Source organism: Cnephaeus nilssonii (assembly GCF_951640355.1).
Source record: "Cnephaeus nilssonii genome assembly, chromosome: 22".
NCBI lineage: Eukaryota > Metazoa > Chordata > Mammalia > Chiroptera > Vespertilionidae > Cnephaeus > Cnephaeus nilssonii.
The window spans coordinates 18,591,070-18,614,381 of NC_137093.1; the positions used below are offsets into that span (position 1 = coordinate 18,591,070).

At 56.2% G+C, this 23,312-nt stretch overlaps 1 protein-coding gene across 1 annotated transcript; it reads right to left on the minus strand.

The window, feature by feature from the left end:
* Positions 1-22,381, minus strand: ADAMTS8 (ADAM metallopeptidase with thrombospondin type 1 motif 8). The gene is made up of 9 exons (XM_079762438.1): positions 21,496-22,381; positions 12,702-12,941; positions 11,513-11,648; positions 10,381-10,548; positions 9,189-9,490; positions 6,727-6,910; positions 3,718-3,890; positions 3,406-3,581; positions 1-1,163 (listed from the first exon to the last, which is right to left on the minus strand). Exons 1-9 carry the CDS (start codon positions 22,231-22,233, stop codon positions 593-595), a joined length of 2,688 nt encoding a protein of 895 aa, XP_079618564.1. The 5' UTR covers positions 22,234-22,381; the 3' UTR covers positions 1-592.
* Positions 22,382-23,312: the final 931 nt, after the last annotated feature.

Below are 23,312 nucleotides of genomic sequence, written 5' to 3' on the forward strand. Positions count from 1 at the left end.
TGTTGGCACAAGATCACACTTTAGTTCAGAGACACATTTGCATAAATACTTGAACGGGATCCACCCCTGCAGGTGGAGGCCTCAGAACACGTGGCTCTCCACAGCCCTGCAGCCCCGCAGGTGATGGGTTTTAATACTGAAGAGAGTCATGATCAGGTTGGAAGCCAGCTTAGGAGCTTGCTTTGACGTTCGCCATTGACCCTCTGCCCCACACCTCTCTTGGATAATTTTTCCCCTTTGAGGTAGATTATTTATAGGGGAAACCCAATCGAAAACAATTTTTTTTTTCCCATTTGACTTTGCTAGTCCTTTGCATAAAGGCTCAATGAGTCTCCTGGTTGGGTCTGGTGCACTTTTCACCTTTAACCTATGCCCTCTATTTGAACCCAAGCAAGGTCCCGTCCATGAGAAAGTAGACATTGTGATCTGCTGGCCCATTCTCTCTTCCTCTCCCCGTGCCGGCGGGGCTGGTGCAATGTGAGACCTGGGTCGGCTATGCCACCTCTACACGTAGGGTCACCACAGTGGGGACACTTGTTTGCCCCCCAGCAGCCCGAGTCCATGAGCACAAGACTGGCCCCGCCCCACCAGGTCACAGAGGGCACGGCTGGCTCTCACAGGGCTTGGCGTCCTCGGGCTTCAGCGCCTTGTTGCAGGTGGCGGAGGCCTGGCCGCTGGGGTCCCGGCACTCCACGGTCCGCCGCTGCCAGCCCGCCCCGCAGCTGCTCGAGCACTGGGACCAGTCCCCCAGCACCCACTGCGCACTGAGCAGGGGCTGGATGACGTTGGTGGTCGCTCTCTCTTTGCTGCTCTGGATGCTGAAGTCCACGTCATTGGGAACAAAGAAGGTATATTTGACTTTGGGGGGAAAGACCTCACCGGGGACTGTCAGGACCTGCACGGTCAGAGGCTCAGGCAGGGGCCGGAAGCTCTGCAGCCGCTCCAGGGTGGCGAATGAGCCACTGTACTTCAGGATGGTCCCCTTCACCAAGATGTCCTGCTCTATGGCGGAGATGGCCAGGTTCCCGTTGAGCAGGTACTGCCCGTCCGCCGTCTTCAAGGCCAGGTAGTTGCCATCGTTCTGGACCCCCGGGTGGCTCCGCTGCTTCACATCGATGTTCGTGGCACCAGCTGGGATGGTGACGATGTCATTGTAGCCATAACTAGGACAGGAACAGAAAGACACCCTTAGGACCGGTGCCTTCCCAGCCCCAGAGCCTAAGGAAGCGAACCTGCTGGTGACTGGGGCTGGCGGACAAAACCAGTAGCAAATGATGATGCAGCTGCCTGGAAGCTCTATATCAACTAGCTGCCGGGGCCGACAACTCCATTTCCAAGGTTGGGGCTGAGCGGGTGAGATGTGTGGGTGACAAGAGCACGGGAGGAAGGCCGCGCAGAGGGGTCTGCCAAGCCCGGCAGCTCTTGGCTCAAATGAGATCTCAAACACATTTCGTTTTTGCACTGGGATAAAACTTCGCTTGGCCACTTTCACAGCCGGAGCTCAAACCCACGTGGAAAAATGTGTTCCACACACTCACTCCAGAATCCGACGCCTCGCCCCACCTCTGAGAGTCCACAGTTCTCTGTACTGGGATCACATGGCTCTAGGGCGGGAAGCTGAACAGAAGAGCCGCTTTCTGAGGTACCCAGATACCTCGAGCCGTGCTTCTGGGTGGGTAGGATGCTGCCTTGGGAAACTATTTCGACGCTATCGTAGGGCTTTACGTGTCTGGAGGAATGTTAGTTCTTATTCTTATCTTCTGGGGTGGAAGAAGCATTTGGGTGGCACAGGGTGGGAAGAGAGTGAAAGGGACTGAGGAGCACAGCTAGTCGGTTCTTCACTGTTTTTGCCTTATGCCCAGTTGGGGCCAGCTGCTTAGTCCAGGGCGCAGGAGAGTATCCATAAGGCCTGATCGGCATGGCTCAGTTGAGCATTGACCTATGAACCAGGAGGTCATGGTTCGATTCCCAGTCAGGGCAAATGATTGGGTTGTGGGTTCGATCTCCAGTGGGGGGCATGTGGGAGGCAGCCAATTGATGATTCTCTCTCCTCATTGATGTTTCTATCTCTCTCTCCTTTTCCCTTCCTCTCTGAAACCAATAATATATATGTATGTGTGTGTGTGTGTATGTATGTGTGTGTGTATATATATATATATATATATATATATATATATATATATATATATAGTATCCATAGGCCCATTTGTCTAATGCCTAAGAGAGAGCCAGCTGGGGGACCAGTATCTGAACATCCCATATTCCAGACTTCTTTTTTCTATATCCTCTGATTTTAAATTTGGAAAGACCTCCAGGTTGGTCTGCTGTGGGCTGATCCTGTTCTCTTGAGCCTGATGAGATGTGAGACAGAGAGAGACAGGGGCCCAGAGTGGCTGCATAGCACCTGCCCTTGCCTTCCTCTCCGGAAGTGCCTGCAGAGGCAGGAAGAAGATTATCCAGGAGCTAAGAAACCTGGGCTCTCTTCCTGGCTGTTATGAACGATCAGTGTGACCTTACAAGAATCTGGTAATCTTATGGAACCTCAGTTTCTTTTTTTTTTTTTTTTTTTTTTTTTTTTTTATTTATTTATATTTTATTGATTTTTTTACAGAGAGGAAGGGAGAGGGATAGAGAGCTAGAAACATCGATGAGAGAGAAACATCGATCAGCTGCCTCCTGCACACCCCCCACAGGGGATGTGCCCGCAACCAAGGTACATGCCCTTGACCGGAATCGAACCCGGGACCCTTCAGTCCGCAGGCCGACGCTCTATCCACTGAGCCAAACCGGTTTCGGCGGAACCTCAGTTTCTTCATCTGTAAATGGGGAATAATAGTGTTGGCCTTGCCCACCTCAGGGATTTATTTTAGGAATCAAACAAGGTCACAGAGGTGAAAGGACTTAAATACTAGGAGCATTAAGCTTCGAGAAAGCATCTGGAGTGCTCAGACTTATGTAGGCACTGAGGCCTCTGAGGCCATGGAGGCCCCCTCCCTGTACCCCCTTTTCTAAAGATTCAGCCAAAAGACAGGCTCGCCAGGAGTGGGGTGAGATGCCCTTCCTCAAACAGGCCTGGAAGAGCTGCTTTCTGGCAAAAGTCCTGGTTACTCAGTGTAGCTCTATTGTTGATTGACTCAGAGGTGATCCATCCCTGTCCCTGTGGCCTCTGGCTGCCCCGTGCACGGTCCTCTCTGTGGGCCAGACCCTGTACCGAGTGCTCCCCATGTCCCATCGCTTGGCTCTTTACAACGACTATGAGATACGGAGGACTGCTGACATTTTACCAAGAAACTGAAACTCAGCACTCCATGGGTATTATGTAGCAACACAATCGAAACTTACGGGGACGCGATTCCAAAGCCTGTTCTGCTCCTGACCTTGGTACTGAACTACGAGGAGGCTCACCTGGTCGGGTTGAGGGAGCCGGAGACCTTCCTGCATGAGTTGTCGTTGCCCCCACACACCCCACATTTGTCCAGCTTCGTAGACGAGTTCACCACGTGGTCACAGCCAGCCTTGACACACTGGCCACGGACACAGATGGCCAGAGTCTCTGGCCCACACAGGGTGCCGTCGATCACCTGCAGCGGGAGAAGGGGAAGGAAGAGAGGGTATGGTGGGCACAGAGGCAGCCCCTGGCAGGGGGTCGGGAGAGGTGGCGGTGGTAGGTGACCTTCATCCTCATCTGGTGGATCTGAGTTCCAGGAGGAGTCTCACCTTGGCCTCAAACACCTTGAACTCACTCCTCCCCCGGGCTCGGCAGAACAACTTGCAGCGGTCCCGGGGGGACACCCCCGAGTACTTGGGGACCCACTGCAGGAGGTTCCCATCCATGTCGGTGTAATTGTAGGCGTTGTACTTCTCACACTGCTGTTCCCGGAAGCTTTTCTCTGAAAAGAGTAAGGAAAGGCACCGAGTGAACACGCAGCGCCGAAGCAGGGAGGACCCAGCTGGAGAAATGCCTGGATTTGGGGGCCTTTTTGCCGCCTGGTTTTTTTTTTTTTTTAATTACTTTATTGATTAAGGTATCACATATTTGTCATCAACCCCCCCCCCATTCCCATCCCAAACCCCCCCACACGCATGCCCCCCTCCCCCTGTTGTCCATGATCACTGGTTAGGCTCATATGCAAGCACACAAGTCCTTTGGTTGATCTATCTCCCTTGTCCCCACCCTCCCCTACCTTCCCTCTGAGGTCTGACAGTCTGATCAATGCTGTTCTTGTTCTTCAGTCTATGTTGTTCATCTTTTCCCCTAGATGAGTGAGCTCATGTGATACTAGGAATACACTTATAGGAACCGAAAGTGAGATAAGCAATAATGGTTATGCTGAGAGGCAAATGAATCAGTCTATAGTGAGTTTCTTTCTGGGCCAATAGTTCTTTTGAGTCCCGATTTCTATGTCCAACCGTTGTTTATGTGTACATGTCAGCAATGATATTTCAGTTCTGGATGGTGGACAAATGGTGGTAATGCAGGTCCGACCCTCTCTGGTTTGGTCCTCCCCCTGGTTTTGACCCGACCCCAGGACACAGGTCCAGCGTCCCCTGGGCCCAGTATTTCTAGGTCCACCTGACCCAGGTCCACGTGTGACCCTTAGGAGCATCTGACCTCTGCTGGCCTTTCTGGGATGAATGTCCTCTCCTTTGGAGGAAGATATTGTGTTTTACAGATCCATAAACGTAGGTGAAAACGGGACAATTCAGTGAGCGTGGGAAGCACAGAATGACGCGCGGAAGTATATTTTGGGGGCTCTGCTGTCATGCTCTATCTTGACTCCCTCGGTGACACTGGACACGTGGCCGGGGACTTCCGGATCTACAGCTCCAGATCCAGTCTCGCCTTACGCCCCACCTGCTGCGATTCTGGGTGTCTGTGGGGGACGCCATGTGTAGGTGCTGTGATTAGCAGCTCAGCACAGTCCAGCTGCACGCGGTTCCCTCCTTAACTGGATTGATTTTCATTGGGTGACACCTCCACGCTCCAGGCTGAGACTCTACATGCCCCATGTCTGAGCTGTCCCTAAATCCTTCAATCACCAGGAAAATCTGGTTTTACATGTCTCTGTCCACTCTCAGCACCTCAGTCTCCCTCTCACAGGCCCAGGCCTCGTGGCTTCCCTGGGGCCCTAGTGCCCAGCCTCCTACGCCAGCTGCCTCCTGTCCCATCCTCCTTGCCCGCCGCTTCCAGAACAATCGTCGGAGTATGACTTTATTTCACAATCCTGGCATTGAACCTGCTCTCGTTACTGAGGTCCTCCGGCTCAGCTGGGCATCTGTGGGGCCCAGGGAGATTTTTCACACACAGATGGCGGGCCCCCCCTCCTCAGATTCTGATGGGTACGCGGAGGGGCCTGGGCCTCTGGTTTGAAAATGCTCCCCAGGTGACTGGCCAGGACACCTGGCACTGAGAACGTCTAGATGCCATTTTTAGCTTTCACGGACCTTGTCGTCTGCTCTTGAAAGGCTGGCCCATTCCACCTGGTGAGTCACAGCCCCTTGGAGACCCCCCCCTCTCCGGGCCCACCCACCCCATCTCAGTCCCCAGGCTCTGCTCAGCCCTCACACCCCCGGGGAGCTTCTGACCAGTCCCCGCTCTTCCTTGCCCGGAATTCCTCAGGAGCCAGGAGTCTGTGCTTCACAGGCTAAGTTTTACTGGCCTTGTAAAAGGGTCTGGAACTCTAGCTAGACTGCACATTCCTTGCGGACGGAGACCATGCTCTGTGCATTTTTTTATGTCATTTATAACGTCGATTACAGTCCAGCCACACAAGAGGCACTAAAAACACTTGGGGATTGAGATGGCTCCTCCCAGTGCATCTGAGATCATGACTGCTGTCCGTGTCTACCTGGCAAACCCTCACCGTGCCAGGAAGGCTCTGCCAATTCCAGGCAGTTTCCAGAGCCCCTGCCACTGCTGTTTCTCCCGTCTTGCAAACCTGCTACTGATCCCCCATTAGACACCAAGCCCGTGCCAGTGTGTCTCTGCACTTGGATGGACCTCTCTCTCCTAAGCTCTGCTTGCCTTCTGCTGCCTGCCAGTGCTTCCCGGAGCTGCGCAGGGGGGAGCTGGGAGGGATGGCAGGGACAAAATTCCCAACGACGCCCTCCCGCCAGTTCGGCTGCTGCCCGTGCCTGCCTCTGAGGCAGCGCCTGTGCTTTCTAACGGGTACTCGGGGTAGGAACACGCCAAGGGAGGTACATGCCAAGAAGCATTGCCTCCTGGGAAGGTTCCGAGGCAGTTGCCATGGCCCCAGGGGAACATGGGCAACTCTCCCCTGAAGGAACGTGCACTGGAATCAGATGCAGAAATCCTCCCTCCGCCCGCCCGGGGCTGGATGTGGCCTGGGAAGACATTGGAGGTTTGGCTCTGACCCCGGCTTTGGAAAACGCTTCCAGTCCGCACACAGACGAGGGTGCAGATGCCTCCAGGAGGCATGTTACCCCAGACGCTAGCCTCCTCTGCAAGCCTCCTCCCCCCAAACGAGTTTGGTTGGGAGTGACATCCTCGATCTCCACATCTTGGAAGGCCAGGGCTGCTCCCCTCCCCTCCCCCTTCCATGAGGAGAGCTGTCCTGGGGTGCTAGGGGCTGCCCTAAAACTGGGTGCCTCGCAGAGCCATTTAGGTCTGGGTCACAGGAAGGCGCTGCCTTGGGATCGGGAGACACTGCCTGCTCCGCCCTCCTCTGGGGATCTTAGCCGGGTGTGGCCGTCAGCGATGCTTACCACTTGGGGGACATTCCTCCGTGTGGCAGGACTGGTACTTGGTTCTCCGCCCCAGGCAGTATCTCCCTCCATTGTGAGGCTCGGGGTCCTTGCACTCGCGGTGTGAGAACTGGACCCCTCCTCCGCAGGTCCGGGAGCATTCTCCCCAGGGCCCCCAGGCGGCCCAGCCTCCGTCCACCACGGCCTGCAACACAGAGCCTCGGGGTCAGGAGCTGAGGTAGGAGTGGGGCATGGGGGTCAGCAACCCGCCCTAACCATTCATTTCATGGCTGCGTGGCCTGCTTGGCCGTCACCCGTGCTGGGCTCACGCACGGCGACCGCTCAGCGTCTGAAACAGCGCCTTGCCCGCAGCAGGGCACTCAGTGCTGGTTGCCGAATGAAAGGCTTTTATGGGAATAAGGTTGGCTCTGTCATAGCAGTTCTTCACTGGGGACGTCTGAAAGTGTTGAGAGACGTGTTGGCTGTTACAGCTGGAGAGGGTCTATGCCGCTGGCCTCGAGTGGGGACAGGATGGGGGGCTGCTAAGCACCTAGCAATGCACAGCCAACCATGAACAAGACACCCCCTACGACCAGCCCCCCTGTCACTACGCCGAGGTTGAGGGGTCCTGGTCTAAAGCAATAACCGCTGGGAGGTGTGGCTGCCGGTCGGCCGGCCACGTCAGGGGCCAGATGGTCCCTGGGAAATAAACAGAGCTGCTTGGACTTTACAGCTGGCCTGTAAGGACGAAGCTCTGTCATGGGTGCACTCAAGGGTTTTCAAACTGAAGATAATTTTTAAAATGAAAAAAAAAACACAACATTTGCTTATATAAAAAAGGAAAAATACAGAAAAGTGTAAGAAAGAAAGTACCACATTAAAACAGTGTAACTGGCTGGGCTGGCCTGGCTCAGTGGTTGAGCGGCGACCTATGAACCAGGAGGTCACTGTTCGATTCCCCGTCAGGGCACATGCCCAGGTTGCGGGCTCGATCCCCAGTGTGGGGCGTGCAGGAGGCAGCTAATGAATGATTCTCATCATTGATGTTTCTCTCTTTCTCCCTCTCCCTTCCTCTCTGAAATCAATAAAAATATATTTTAAAAAATGTGTAACTACCCAGATAAAAAAACACATTGGCATGATTTTCATCAATATCCTTCCATATTTTTGCTTTGAACATATAATCATAAAGGGGTGGTGTTTTTTATGTTACACAGATATAGTATTAGGTGAGAAACAGCATGCCATGAGCATCCATGCCAACCGCTCCCGGCACTGAGCGTGGCTCTGGCGTGGGGGAGGTTGCACGGACCCCCTCCCTACCCCTCTCCTCAGTGATGTGTGAAGCTCACCCTACAGGAGAGGGAGACCCCTGGACCAAAAGCTCAGTGTCGGATGGGAGGATGAGAGGCGGCTGAGGGTGAAGCCGTGACTCCCACCCCGGCTCAGGCTTAGAACCAGGCTCCTGAGAGACTCAGTGCCGAGGACACTGTCACTGAGAACAGCCCTGGGGGGAGTGACTGCTCGGGCCACCCTGGTGTTCGGTGCTGGGCCGGGACCAGGCCGCCTAACTCCACGGATGCTGTTTCCCAGGGTCGGCTCGGTGACTCGCGGCGGGAGAAACGTGATCAGCCCACAGTTTGGAAGTATGCAGAGCAGGGCAGAGAAGAGAATCATTTACAACTCTCAGCGGCATTGCCTTGGAGTCTCCGGCAGATTCGCTGTGTCCTGGGCCAAGTCTTCTCTGCCTGTCAGAGGCCGTCTGGTTCCTCCTCCCCGCCCCCTCTCTGAGTACGGAATCCCCACAATCACTCCTATTCTCCCGACCTCTCATTGTAAATTCAGCTCAGACATGGGTAGGAGATGAGCCCTTGCCCTTCATTTGATGGAATGTCCTCTTCCAAGTCGCTCTTATCTGTTTATAAAGACTCCAGAGTGGCTTCCGTTTACCGAGTGCCCAGGCTCTGGTCTTGGGGCCCGAGTGTCTCCTACGAATCACCAACCTCTAGAGCCTCCAGGCCAGCTCCAGAGCATCCCACAGGGAGCTCCCCACAAGCCCCGGCACCGGTGGCATCATCCATTCGCTACAAGCACAGCTTCGAAATCTGCTTTGTTTTGTTTGTAAAACTAGGACTGGCCCAGCGGGCGTGGCTCAGTGGTTGAGCATTGACCTATGAGCCAGGAGGCCACGGTTCAATTCCTGGTCAGGGCACATGCCAGGAGGCAGCCGATCAATGATTCTCTCTCATCATTGATGTTTCTGTCTTCTCTCTCCCTCTCCCTTCCTCTCTGAAATCAATAAGAATATTTTTTTAAATATGAGTGATTTTACTTAGAAGTCCTGGTTGCAGCCTAGCCCGGAGTCCCTTAGTTCCTCGCTCTCAAGTGTGGCTTCTCCTTGCAAACAGCTCTCCCTACTCTGCCCCTCACCCCACCCCACCCCACCCCACCCCACCTCCGTGTCCCTAAGAGCCATTCCTCACCTTGGGCCTCTCCACTTCCTCCGCAGGAAGACAGCTGCCATCCCAGCAGAGGTGCCCGGGCCCGCAGGGCGTCCCGTCCGCCCAGGGCAGGCTGCCGTTCTTCGTGTGGCAGAGGGGCTCGGAGCCGGCCCGGTGGCACCAGAGCTGGGCGCAGATGTCCTGCGCAGAGGTGTTGGGGCAGTGGCGGAAGCCCAGCCCGAAGATCTGCCGGCACTGCTGGTCCAGCGCATAGAGCGCCCTTTGCCCCGGGAGGTCGGTCGGGAGGGGCAGGGCCGAGGTGGGGGCATCGAGGAGACAGTCTCCTGAGAAATGGAGGAAGCAGAGGCCAGAGTAAGGGGCCAGTTTCCTCTCTCACCCCCGCACGGATCCCATAGACCCCAAAATCCCGACGGACAAGTTTAAGGTCTAGACATCAGCCTTCCCTTGACCTCAATCTAAAAACTCAACCCTCACCATCCAGACAGAACCTGTCCCATTTTCGACTATCAGTCACAACATCTATCTTCAAGATCGGATTTCCTTTGTTTTCCAGAGCATCTTACTGTGACTCAGTGTTTACCCAGCAAACTGTAATACTAATTTACGTCAATATACCTGGGGGTGTAAATGAACTCTTAAAAACCACGGCCTGCAAAATAAAGCCCAAGGGCTGATGTTTGGATAACCCATTGTTTTTGTATTATATGTGTGCCTGCCTCCTTCAAGGGGTAGAATCGAAAAGAAACTGTGTTTCACTGTTTTGCTCCCCAAAGCAAGCTGTTTTAGCGGGGCGCTGGCTCCCAGCCTGCCTGGGCCCCCACTCCCTGCTCTTTGCATTGCTAAGCTGTCCTACAATGTCCTGCTCCAGCCCAACACTCTTCCCTCCTCTGTGCTGCAAACATTCTTCCGTTCCTTCCAGCTCTGTTCAGACCCACCACCTCCAGACCCACCTCCTCCGACCAACTCCACCTGCTTTGTGACTGAGTCCAGATGAGCCCGGGACTCAGGCTGCTGGACAATGGGCATGCTCTGTGGGGATGGGAGGCCCTGGCACAGGTCGAGGGGCAAGGGCCAGATCTCTGAAGCCTCTTCTAACCCTAAATGGCTATGATGCTTCCTGATGCAGCTCAGCTGGAAACAGCGCAGGTGCCACAGTGACCTAAGGAGCCCGCCGGGCAGAGGCCACTGCCCGCAGCTGGCCAGGGAGGCCTACCGTGCCCACCGTCCAGGAGCTCTGTGAGGTACATGGCGCTGCAGGGAGACCAGGGCAGCGTCTTGTTGAGGTGGACGAAGAGGGGTGCCATCATGTGGTGCTTGCCCATGGGCCCAAAGAGCCGAGCACAGGGCTTGGAGTCATCATGGGGCATGCCGAGGACGTGCCCTGGGGGACAGAGAGAGACCCTCGGTCTACATTCACAGCCTCCACTGCTCGGCAGCCCTCCCCACCCTGCTCTAGGGCTCCCATGCGTTGAGAGAGAGAAAGGGAAAGAGAAAGGGGGAGAGAAAGAGAGAGAAAAAAAAGAAGAAGAGAAGGAGGTGGAGGAGGAGGGGGAGAAGAAGGGAGAGAAGGGAGGGAGGGACTGAGGGAGCAGCATGCTCTCCTCTTACTCCTTTTTTTTTTTTAATGATGTTGGCCGAAGGTTTGACATATATGGCCTTCATTATATTGACTTATTCCTTTTTTAAAAAAATTATATTTTTATTGATTTCAGAGAGGAAGGGAGAGGGAGAGAGAGAGAGAGAAACATCCATGATGAGAGAGAATCATTGATCAGCTGCCTCCTGCAGGCCCCACACTGGGGATCCAGCCTGCAGCCCCGGCATGTGCCTTGACCAGGAATGGAACGGTGACCTCCTGGTTCATAGGTCCGTGCTCCACCACGGAGCCCTGCTGGGCCCTCTTCTTATTCCGTAAAGACCTTTCCCCTCTGGGCTTTCCCCTTCCCGGAAGCTTCCTCAGAGACAAGGAGCACGGGCAGCCCTTTATTTTCTGCCACGGCCTGTCTTAAACTCACACACACCTCAGTTATTCGCTCGCCCTCTCTTCACAATCTTCCCAGATTCTTACCGCTTAGCTTGGACACACATCGCCACTTTACCAGGGCCTGTTTCACGTCCGGGCACTTTCCTGGCGATCCCTGAGGATGGTCCAGGGCTCTAGTTTAACACTTAGGCCTCGTGCTCGGGGTGGGAATGCAGAAGGCACGCTGCGTATTGGCGTGGGACTATTCTATCGGAATCAGGAGGGGGACCTGGCTGACCGGGAGGGCCTGCGATTGCTCAGAGCTGGGTGAGCCTGGGTCTGGAAGAGGCAGCGTGGAGCAGGCGGGCAGGGCAGCTCTTACCCAGCTCGTGGGCCAGCGTGTAGGCCGCCTGGAGCCCCTCGTCCTCGATCACAGAGCAGCTCTTGCTGGGGTCACAGATGGTGCCAATGTCCGCCACGCCCAGGGTGTCACACATCCCCTCCTTCCCACAGAAGTTCTGCGAGGTGGAGAGGGTGAGAGCGTGAGAACAGACAGAAGACTTCTCCCTATTCCTGCTCCTCCTGAGTCGAAGGACATTTAAAAATATATATATATTTATTGATTTTTTACAGAGACGAAGGGAGAGGGATAGAGAGCCAGAAACATCGATCAGCTGCCTCCTGCACACCCCCTACTGGGGATGTGCCTGCAACCAAGGTACATGCCCTTGACCAGAATCGAACCTGGGACCCTTCAGTCCGCAGGCCGACGCTCTATACACTGTGCCAAACCGGTTAGGGCGTGAAGGACATTTTTAAAGCCCAAATCCCTCTTTCTTCGCAAAGGGCTACTGGTTTAGGGAAGACCGTTTCTCCTTGTACATTGGCCTGTGCTGGGCTGGCTGGGGCTTGGCTGACTTGTTGGGGGAGACAGGCCAGCACAACGGTTCAGAACACGGAGCCTGGGCTGGACTGTGGGCGCCGCTGCCTTGTGACACTCTGTGCCTCAGTTTCTTCGGTTGTAAAACGGGGAACTGTACAACAGAACTTGCCTCGTGGGGTTGTTGTGAGGACTGAGGCGTAGACAGGGCCTTGAACACATGACTACACTCTCTAGCCTTGAGGATGCTGCCCGCCTGGAGTTTCAGTCTCACCAGGTAGATGGGCAGCCTCCTGATTTGGGGAGATCTCGAGGGTAACTCCTTGGCTACCTGGCCGTATGTTTAACCGTCATCGCAGACGGACCTCTTCTCTAATTCCCGCTCCAGATCTCTCACTGGACGGCGTGTCCTCTCGTTATGACCTCAGCAGACAGCTGGTCACAAACATTTGGAACACAGCCCGTCTGACATTCCTCTCCTTCCCTTGCAAATACCTCACACTTGTCCCCATGACCTCCTCCGCCTCCTCATTCCACACACAAGGCTCCCAGCTGGGGCCAGCAGGGAGGCATTCCCTATGTTCGGGCAGGCCCAGGAGCCCTGGCCCTGGCCCTCTCTTTGACCCAGTCACCCCGCCCCAACCCCACCTTCCTCGCTCTTCCCCGGGGTCTCCGGAGCCCGTCCACAGACCTGTCTGGTGAGCAGGATGGCCGTGTCGAAGTGTTCTGGGTTCCGGTCGCTGCGATAGTTGAACTGCTGCTGCCAGTTGCAGAAGTTGCGCAGGGTAAGCCCACCATTGTCAGACACCTTGGGGCCCTGTGCCTCATCTTCCACGATCAGCACCTTCACCACCACCAGGTGGACGGAGTTGCGAATGCTGGGGTGCTTGTAGATGCGGGCTGCCACCGACATGAGTGTCAGGATGTGGTTCTGTCGGGAAGGAGGGGATAGGAAGAGTGCGGGGTTCCATCTCCCAACCCGTCGCCTGCCCACGGCCATCGCCTCTGGTTACCCACCCCGTGTGCCCCGCTCTGGGCTGAGTGCCCGAGAAATAGCATCTCGTTGAAAACTCACACCCTCGAGACCCTTCATTTCCCATAAAAGCAAGTTGTGTCCCAAGATCACAAATCTACGGAGAGCACGGCCAGCATGTGAGCTCAGACTGCCTGGCTCTGAAGCGCGTGCATTTAACATCTTGACCAGACCCATGTGGCCATGTAAATCCAAGTCCATTAAAAGCCAGCGAAGTTGAAGTTACAGCTCCCCTGTCGCACTGGCCCCATTTCAAGTGTGTCGATAGCCATCTATGGCTTGTGGCCACTGTATTGGACTGAGCAGACAGAACGTTCCACCCTCACAGAAAGTTCGATTGGACCAAGCTGGTTATTTGGCCTTGACCTTGACACCAGCCGTCTCCCTGCCATGCCCCTCTCCCCCCTCTCAGCCCAGAAGCAATGATCTGAGTGCTCCAGGTGAGTAGAATTTCCCTGAGAGTCCAGTATTCTCCTGATGTCTGCGGGGGAAGCCTACTCTGCAGGACGAAATGTTAACCCTGAGAACTTGACTCTGGTTGTCACTACAAACAACAGCTCCTCTGCTCCCGGCGCAGGACCCACACTTCACCAATGTCACCTCTTTACAAGCTCACAATAACCCTGTGAAGGCGGTATCCCAGTCCCTACTGGCTAAGGCCACACGGCTCTTCAAGCCAGGATGCGGCCCAGGCCTGTCCGTCTCCGGGGCCCACTCTCTTCTCATTAAGTGTCCCAGTGCTTGGCCTCCTGGCATTTGCCTGGACAGCCCTGAAGGGCTTATCCCCTTCTGCCTGGGGCTTGAGCGAACCCTGTGGGCCTAATGAGACCCAGATGCTGAGGCTCACACCTGCTTCCAGTCCCACCCAGGCCAGCTGAGACAGCCCACGTCATCGCTGGGCCTCTGTCCTGTCCCCGGGCTGCCAGCTGCTCCCACGCCTTTGGAGAAGGCCAGCTTGGAGCTCACGCTTCTGCCTCTAAGAGTGCATTCTCTTGGGTTATTTTGCAAAAGAGGAGACAAAGGGACAGAGTGCCTTCAGCTGTGAGTGTGGCCAGCTGAGCAGCCAACTCGCTGGCCCGGCCCTCTGTTCTCTGGGGCACCGTCTCTATAAGCCTCTCTTTCTCGCTCCGGTGATCTGGAAGGTGGGAGTGGAAGGAAGGGAAGGGAGAGTGAAAGGCTAGAGAGGGACATTCCGCCGTCTGGGGCCATGTGTGGGAGATCCAGACGAATCGCATCATTTGTGAATGGGATCTGTCTGTTCACCTCGCAGGCAACAAGCCAGGCGTTTTGTAAGCCCTACAAAGAGGGGTTGGCAGGTTGCTGAGGGTGTCAAGTACTCCAGCTATGTTTAGGCTGATGTAAACATCTTATCAGCACAGCTGAAACTTGGCGCTCGCTCTTGGAGTTGGATTCCTAAGGGGAAAAAGCAATCACATCATTATGCAACCAGGGGTGAGGGCTGAGGGATGGTAGCTCGCTGAGGCCACTTCCTGTGCAGCCCCTCACGGCTCCCAGGGGGCAGAAAGAGTGTCCTGGCCTCTTGCCCTAGGTAGGAAAAGCCAGAGTCTGATGGAACCAACTCCTGGGACTTGTTCCCAGGCAACCTGCCACTCTCCTCGTAAGCATTCTTCCCTTTGAGTCCCGATTTCATAATCTCGCCATTGGGGAGATGCTGTCTTACAGAGAAGGTGTGGAGATAAGAGATGCCAGCTGCTCAGCACTGACCCCAGAAAATTATACACAGATCCGAAGACTTGAGGTTGGAGAGGAGTCTGCAGTCCCAAGCTGGGCAGGTCAGGCCGAGGCTCTCAGGCCAGCAGCTGAGTGGACACCATGCAACGGCCAAGTCCCCAGGGTAAACCAAGCACTCTGGTGTGAACGGCCGCACAAAGGATGGGGTGAAGCATCAGACGCTCCCCAACACTGAAGTTTTCTGGGGCGGGGTGGGGTCTTCTCTTTTTGCAGCTGAGGTAGCTCCTAGCGTCTTCTCCAGATGAAGGACTGCTGGGCTGAGCCGACTAGAGGGCCACTTCCTTCGCCTCCTGGTATTTGTCTGGACAGCCCTAAGGTTTTATTCCCTTCTGCCTGTGGCTTAGACGAGAGGTTAGAGCATGCTCAGGGTGAGGATGGTTGAAGGTCCTCTGGCTGCCATCTCAGAAGATAACTTCCATTGCGTTGTGGTCCCGTGTTTCTGTTAAAAATCCCCAAACCTTGTCCCACTTACCCACCTTTTCTGTCCCACTGAGCTTTTGGAGATGGAAGGGTCACCACCCCCAGCGTTAGCTCCTCTGAGAAACGGTGGCAGGAATGCCTGACACCTGCAGTGCATCAGACGGTCTCCCAGGGGGAAGGACCCCTGGGCCTTGGTGGGGTGGTGGCCCTGAGTCGGTGAGCCTCCGATTTTCAGCCAACCCCCTAGGCCGGAGTTACGGTCCCTCAGGGAGTGGCTCAAGAGCCAGGAAGGAGAAGGGCAGATGGCTCGCTCCACCAACCGGTGTCTATTTATACCTCCCTGCACCCCAGTGCAGGCTGCCGGCTGAGGCGTGTAAGATTGTGCCCCTGTGGATGGGGTCCCAGTACAGCAGACAACTTCCCACAGGCACGGCCGGTAGGCTGGACAGAGCCCATGGCCAGCAGGCCCGCGGTGTTAAAAACACACACACACCCTGCTCTTGAATGACTGGGGATCTGATGCCCTTCACTCTTTTGGGAAGGCGGGGCATCTTTCTAGGAGTCTCCTTCTCCACGGGCTCCCGCAGGACCTGGAAAAGAGAGAACTTCCCCAGCCAGTTTAGGGAAGTTTTTTTGATTCTCTGAGCTACAAACAAGGAGATCCCACCCCAGAGCTCTGGTGCAGCCAAAGCCAGGAGGGTGGAGCTGAGGGGAGGCTGGGCCTGGGTCCAGTGTCTTTCCAGCAGCCTCTTCTGCCCCCAGTGCTCTGCTCTGCACGTTGGCTCTGTGCACTGTGCGTCCTCCTGCTTTTCCTGGCGGCAGGTCTGGGAGACGTGAGGAGAGGGAGGTAGACTAGGGAAACCCTCTGACCTCAACTGCTCTTCTCCCTTTTTCCTTCTGGGCATCTCTCTAGGGCCCGGGACTGTGCTGAGGAGGAGGAGGTGGGAAGAAGAAAGGAAAGAAGCAATAGGAGAAGAGAGGGTCCTACCCGGGTGTCCCTCATTTCTCCTCATTCTCAAGATGTGTCGGCAGTTAGACATGAGCAGAGCAAGGACGATGGGCCAGGTACAGAGGTCACCAGGGCCCTGGGCGCCAGCAAAGGACAAGGGTAGGGTGGGAACTTGTCCCCAGGGTGACCTTTCTTCCCAAGCACATCACTGGTCATGCGTATTGGACCCCCTGACCTTCCCTCCCTGGAGATAACATCCAAGCCTCAGTTGTATTTCAGCTCCAGGCCCAGAAAAGCAGCAAAACCAGACAAGCAAAAACCACGGCCAATGCAGGACCAGCTAGCTACATTGAATAATGACCCCTTGCCCTGGTGCCCACTAATCCATCAGTGGAGACCCCAACCTTGAAAGGACACACCTGGAAAGCTGCTGAATATTCTACTGAGATCTTCCCCTGGGACCTCCCCTAAAATGTTCACCCTTAAAACCTTTAGGACAGAGGACCCAGCTGGCTCTCCCTCCTGGGAGCCCGCCTGAGCCTTTCCCTTCCCCCTACCCTTCCTCATCCCCCCAGGGGCATCACCTTGACCTTCCTCACTTCTAAGCTCCAAGAGACCTTCCTTTACCTCTATAGCTTGTTACCTAAGCCAGTTGTTTTTTCTACACATTACCTCTTCGATCTCTGATTTTCCAAATAAACATTCTCTTAGGGTTTGAGTCTTGGTTGTGAATTCTTTCCTAGCCAGAACTCAAGGACCGAGGTTGCTGGACCTAGGTCTGGTCTGACCCCACTGATCCAATACCTGGTGCCGTTCTTGCCACCCCAACAAAACAGCAAGGGCGAGGCCACCTCTCCAAGGCGCACGCTTATCAGAACCATAAGGAGGCAAGCATGAAACTCTGAGCCACGCAAGCTGAAAGGAGACCCTCTCTGCCATGGGACAGCGGAGGTGACACAGCGGTGGTGGGCTACTGCCCTCCTACTCTGACAAATGCCATCACCGAAGGCTACTCTAGTATCAGTTATGCTTTGTCGAACACCTACTATGTGCCAGGCACCATCACCAAAGGCAACTCTAGTATCAGTTATGCTTTGTCGAACACCTACTATGGGCCAGGCACCATCACCAAAGGCAACTCTAGTATCAATTATGCTTTGTCGAACACCTACTATGTGCCAGGCACCATCACCAAAGGCAACTCTAGTATCAGTTATGCTTTGTCGAACACCTACTATGGGCCAGGCACCATCACCAAAGGCAACTCTAGTATCAGTTATGCTTTGTCGAACACCTACTATGTGCCAGGCACCATCACCAAAGGCAACTCTAGTGTCAGTTATGCTTTGTCGAACACCTACTATGTGCTGGGCACTAGTTTGGGTACTTTCCACATTTATTGTATCCTCAACACACTGCCAGGACATTGTATACTTGTTCTGGCAAAAAATTAAGGTGCAGAGAAATTAAGGTAACTTGCTCAAGGACACTCCAAGTTATTTCCGTTACCCTTCAAAGCCTACCCTCTTCAACGTGACACTGACGGCATCCCTGTTTACTGCCTGGAGGAAAACTACAGCACAGAGTAAACAAACAGCAAAGCACAAAAGCGAACGACCTTGCCTTATCGCCATCTAGGCACACACCGCTCACCCCCGGGGCATGCTGAGATGGCAAATCAGAAACCTTTGCATATTAAGGTATTTTCTTTGGGAAAGACCATATCGTTGATCATTCTGACTGCAGCAGACAAAAGAGATTAAAAAAAAAAAAAGACTCATTCCTTTGCCAGGGGGAGAACATACTAGTAATTTGCATGGACAAGACTTGGGTGGCTAGAGAGAGTGGGGCACGCATCCCTTCCTGTTATTTTTCCAAAGCAGGTCACTTCTGACAACCTGGGACTATGCTGGGCAACGTGGGATACAGAGTCACTTTAGTGTTAGGGCTTGTGGGCGATATTTTCCCCAGAGGATATGGTTAAGGGGAGAGGAAATAGCTATGACTTAGCCCTTCCCTGAAACCACTCGCAGGTAGCTTGACATCTTGGGAAACCTCTGGTCTGCTCTGGGGACCATGGGTGCCACGCCTAGGACCCCCTCTGTTGAGAAGGGAATTTGGAAGCTCAGCTCACCCTTGACCCCTGACAGGTCGATTTCCCAGACTGAGAGGGGAGCTGCTGGGCCCACCCTCGCTCCCGCTCCAGTTTCATCCAGAGCGACTAGCAGCAGCCGGATGCAGACGGCGTTAATGCTCTCTTCCGAGGTGGTCCCTCTTTTCAGAAAGCCCCCTTTGTCTGGGCTCCTTCCCTCTGAAACCAGGTAAGAAGGTGGGAAGCGGGGGCCCCTCTGAGAAGGGATTAAGGGAACTGGAGAGCACGGAGCTCTGGGAAATTGTCGCTCAGCCGTGAGACCAGCCTGGAGCCCGGCTGCTTCTTCCTCTCGGCCTTTTTACGGCGGTCTCTTCTCGGTATCGGGCTTGGTGGGGCATCTTTGGACAGCTGGATTCAAGGACCCATCCCCACAGCATGGACAAGGGACAGGGGCCCACAGAACCATAGTCACAGGCCCTCCCGGAGCTACAGGCGGCCGGGCACAGAACACAGCACGGCCCTCCGGTTCAGGAGACGGGGACCTGCAGAGAGTCACCCGTGCTGTGCGCGCTGCACCTTCTGCCTCTAACCCCTCGCAGGTGTTCCCGCTGAGCTGATGTGTGGAAACCACTCCACAAACTGAACGCACTCAGACTGGCTTCCCCGCACACAGTGCTGACCTTTCTCGAAGACTTGTCATGAAGCAGCCGCACAGGTTACCCGTCCAGGTATCTCTCTTCAGAGAGGAAGAAGCCCAAGCCCTTGAGGGGGTGAAGTCTCTCTGCATCCTCATCAAGTGCCCGGTCGCTAAGACACCCCAAAGCGCCTCTGTCTGTGTGATGAAGGCGCCGGGAGACTCCTGGGAGAGTTGCTTATAAAGAACTGGATTCTATTTTGGGGAGAAGGGTCTGGGCAAGCAAGGTCTTGGGGGACCAGACTTGACATTCATTCACGACTGAGCTCATGGGCCCATTTAGGAAGCCCAGGGGATGGAGCTGAGAAGTTCAAGTTTATCCTGTGGCATCTCCATTGCTGGTGAGGGGCCTGTGGGCAGTCATAAAACCAGCTGTCCCTCAGCCCTGCCCCACCCACCCCAGCAGGAGTGCAGGTGGGCCGTGACATGAGACCGAGGGAGAGGACTTCGCTTTGAGGTGTAAGGCCTAGCAGTAGACACCTGAGGGAGAGGAACGCAGCCTTCACAGGTGCCCGATGCCCATTCTGACGTGCTCTCCTGACCTGGGCTAGCTGGGCGCAGAGGTACGCCTCTGTGCGTGTATGCGGAGGGGCAGGGATGGGGTAAGCCTACGCTAGGCCATCCAGCCAGGCATCCTATGAGGCGGCATCCCCAGTGGCTCTGTGAGGAGAAAGCCAACTTGTCTGGTGCAGCCCAGCCTCCTGCTCAGTGGCCTGGGCATCCTGGAGCCCAGCACCAAGCCACGCCTGCTTCTCGGTAGCAGTGGTGTCTGCAGAGGTCAAGTGCATCCTTGAGGCCAATGCTCAGTATCTTCATTGTCTAGGTGAGCCCAGAGAGCGAGGCGGGAGGAAGGCATTAGGAAGGACCTTTTTGGCTCCAGAGACTGACAAGCAATTGCTTTTTCTGCGGCTTCTCCGAGGTCTTGTTACTCATACCTCCTGGTTCACAGGCAGATGTCGGACCCTGGTCCACGTGTCGGGAGGGGCCCAGCAGCTCAGCTCTGGGTTTGCAATGAACATACCTCAGCCTCTTTCTGCTGCTGCACCCTAATAGCCAGGCCTGCTGGTCCTCGCCCGAGATGGGAGGAGCCCCTCCTGCCACCCAGTCTAGGACTTGCAGGGTAGGCGGGGAAACAGGTATGAGGTCCGTGTAGACCCAGAGCCTGAGGGGCAGACTGCAGCTGTCTGGCCATGCTCTGGGGGGGAAGGGAACCCCGCGACCGATAGCACGCAGAGGCGCCCACCCAGGGTTTAACCGGCCCCTGCAGTGGCCAGAGGAGCAGCCGCATGGACCTCTCACCCCCTAGTCTTCCCATCCTTCCATCTAGAATGCATTTCCCAGCAACCGTGGGGTGGGAAAGATGGGGTGCGAAACGGAAGGGCCGACTGCGCCTTGTCTGGCCTCTTCCGCACAGGTGATGCCGAAATGCTCGGACAGGATCCCCAGCCACGATTTCCATCACCGCAAGTGTTCCCTGAGCTGCCCCAGGGGCCACGGACCCTGGTTCAGGGCACTGTGACCTCCAGGCAGGTCAGTTCTCTACCGGGCACATGACCGGGTCTGTGTTCCCCGGGGGAAGAGAGAGTGCCGCCCCCACACGTCCCCTGGTCTGTGGGCAACACAGTCACCTCCTGCAGGGTCTGCACACCTTTGAGTCTAGTTAGACACCATGTGGCCACAGGGGCTGTGCCCTGGATGTAGCTTTCCTGCCCCCCGCTCGGCGGAGAGCTGGGTCTGGGCTTCGATCAGCTGGGGTGGACCAAGTATAGTTCTGGTTCCACTAAGAACAGTCCCCTGAAGAGTTCCTCTCCCCACGCCCCTCTCCCCTCCCTTTTCCACTGAAGCTTCAGTTTCCTGGACTGAGCCCCCAGGCAGAAACTCTGGTCCCCTCCCTTCTGTGCGGATGCTGGCACTGCCAAGTTCTGCAGGGCCGAGCGCCAGGTTGGCAAGGTAGTCCACACCCCCCACCCCCCTGATCAGAACCAGCTGGGCACCCCGAAGTGGGGCAGCCCCGTTCCAGGTTCAGTTCCCTCCAAACCATATCTTTTACTTATGGGAACCTCAGTTCTGTTCGCAAGGGAATGCAATGGCCACATCTTTCCATGGCAGCCTCTCCCGTCTGGAGACAGCAGCGGGCTGAGAAATGGGGCGTAGGGTGGACGTTTTTTCCAAAACGCTCAGTCTTCATCTGTGTTGGGAGAGGGGGTGCTTAAAACCCATTTCAGTTCAGTTTGCCGAGAACTGTGTGAGATTTAGGAAAGGAGGGATGGGGGGAGGGAGGGGGAGAGCAGCTGAGAGGGAGAGACGCTGGGACCTGCACCCTAACTTGGAAGGGACGTGGGGGGCGCGGGCGGGCAGTAGGTAGCCCAGGTGTCAGAGGTTAAGCAAAGAGTTCCCGCGCTTTCTCAGAACGCAAAGAACCTCGTTTGGGGTCAGTCTTGGGAAGAGTGGAGAGCGTGAAGGATTTTCCGAGGGACAGAGAAGGGGAGCATTTGGCGACTCCGGGAGGGGACAGGGGACCTCTCCGGGGCAGAGCGAGTCCTACCTGCAGGTCGGGTCCATAGAAGGCCGCCATGGACGCATCCGCCACCAGCAGCGTCTCCACGAAGCGAGCCTCGGACACAAACCGCTTGGTCCGGCTCGCGGTCCCCCGAGGTGCTGGCAGCTCGCGGGCGCCTTCGGACCCGGCTTCTTTGCTTTCTTCCTCCCGTGCCTCGTCCTTCTCTTCCTTCTCGCGCTCCTGCCTCGGACCGTCGCCCTTCCGCGCCCCCGACTCGGGTCCTCGGGGGAGGGGGTGGGCCGGGGTGCGGCGCGCGCCGCCGCCGGGTCCCCAGCGCCGCAGGAGGTGCGGCCGCTGCAGGGCGTCCCCCGCGCCCCGCGGCTGGACGGTGAACTCCTCGCCGTCCAGCAGGAAGGAGCCGCTCAGCCCGCCGCACAGGCTGACGGCGGCCAGGGACCCCGGCGCCCCGTTCACGGTGCCCGAGAAGAAGCAGGCGCGCAGCTCGCGCTCGCCCCCGGCCGCCGCGCCGGAGCCCCCGAGGCTCTCGATCTTGAACGCGGGCGCCAGGAAGCTGGCGTCGGGCGCCAGGCGCAGGACGAAGCTCCGGCCGAAGGCGGACAGGTGGAGCGCCAGCTCGCCCGCGCCGCCCGCCCGCCGCGTGGGCACCACCAGCTCCGAGGCCGGGCCCCCGGCTCCGGGTTGGGCCGGGGCGCCGCGGGCTGGCGGCTGCAGCAGCAGGGACAGCAGCAGGAGCGGCGGCCACCGGGGAGCGGCGCGGGGCATGGGGGCTCCGGCGGCGGCGCGCGAGACGGGAGAAGCCGGCCCGGCGCGGGCAGGTGCTGGCGGCGCGAGCGCGGCCGGGCCGCTCCCTCTAGGAAAAAGGAAATCGATCAGGTCGCGCAGCGACTCGGCCCGTGGGGCCCTGTGGCCGCTCCCCCGGCGGCCCCTCCGGCCGCGCAGCCCGCTCCTCCGCGCCTGCTCGCCGATCGGCGCACGAGTAATTGGAGCCTCGAGCCGCGCGCCCGCCCTTCGCCCTGGCCTCGTCCCCACCCCGGGAAGCACCGAGTGGGCTGCCGAGCCCTTCGTATTTATACTTCCTTCCCGGCTTTGACATAAGAGGTTTATTTTTGAACTCTCACTATTCCCGTTTCCCCTCCCCTGGGATGGGAGAGAGAAACTTGAAAAGACGGAGCGCGAGAGGAGAGAGAGAGAGAGAGAGAGAGAGAGAGAGAGAGAGAGAGAGAGAGAGAGAGAGAGAGAGAAATTGGATGAAATGTAAAACCAATCAGGAGTCAGCGAGACTCGCTCCCCTCTCCACTCCCCACCCTCCCAAGTGTCAACTCCAACTTTTCCCCCCTTCCCTTTACGCAAGGTCCCACATTAACTCCTGCGGCGCTGGGCCGGCCCTTCAGGCAGAGTCCTCAGGGAGGCCCCAGGCGCTGCCCCCTTTAAGGCCAAGTGTCCAGGACGCATCCTCCGAAGTGGCTTCTGCGTGGGCCCCAGCGACAACATTCAGATCCCTGTAGAGTCACTCTGGGCATCTGATTGTGTAGAAGAGAGGTCTCCTCTGGAGAAGGTTCCAGAGCTTTTAACTGTGAAGCAACGGAGAGAGATGGGAAAGGTCATATTAAAATCATTATTCCCTGCCTGGCCCTCATGGTTCAGTGGTTGAGTGTCGACCTATAAACCAGAAGGTCCCGGTTCCATTCCTGGTCGGGGCACATGTGGGCTGGATCCCCAGTAGGGGTCGTGCAAGAGACAGCCGATCAATAATTCTCATCATTGATGTTTCTCTCTCTCTCTCTTTCTCTTTCTCTTTGAAATCAATAAAAAATATATTTTAAAAAATCATGCTCCCCACT

Coding starts and splice junctions, on each gene's coding strand:
- ADAMTS8 (XM_079762438.1), bottom strand. CDS start 22,233: ATGCCCCGCGCCGCTCCCCGGTGGCCGCCGCTCCTGCTGCTGTCCCTG. Junction 3,891..6,726: donor GGAGGAATGTCCCCCAAGTG/GTAAGCATCGCT, acceptor TACTCTTTTCAG/AGAAAAGCTTCCGGGAACAG. Junction 3,582..3,717: donor TCAAGGTGTTTGAGGCCAAG/GTGAGACTCCTC, acceptor CTCCCGCTGCAG/GTGATCGACGGCACCCTGTG.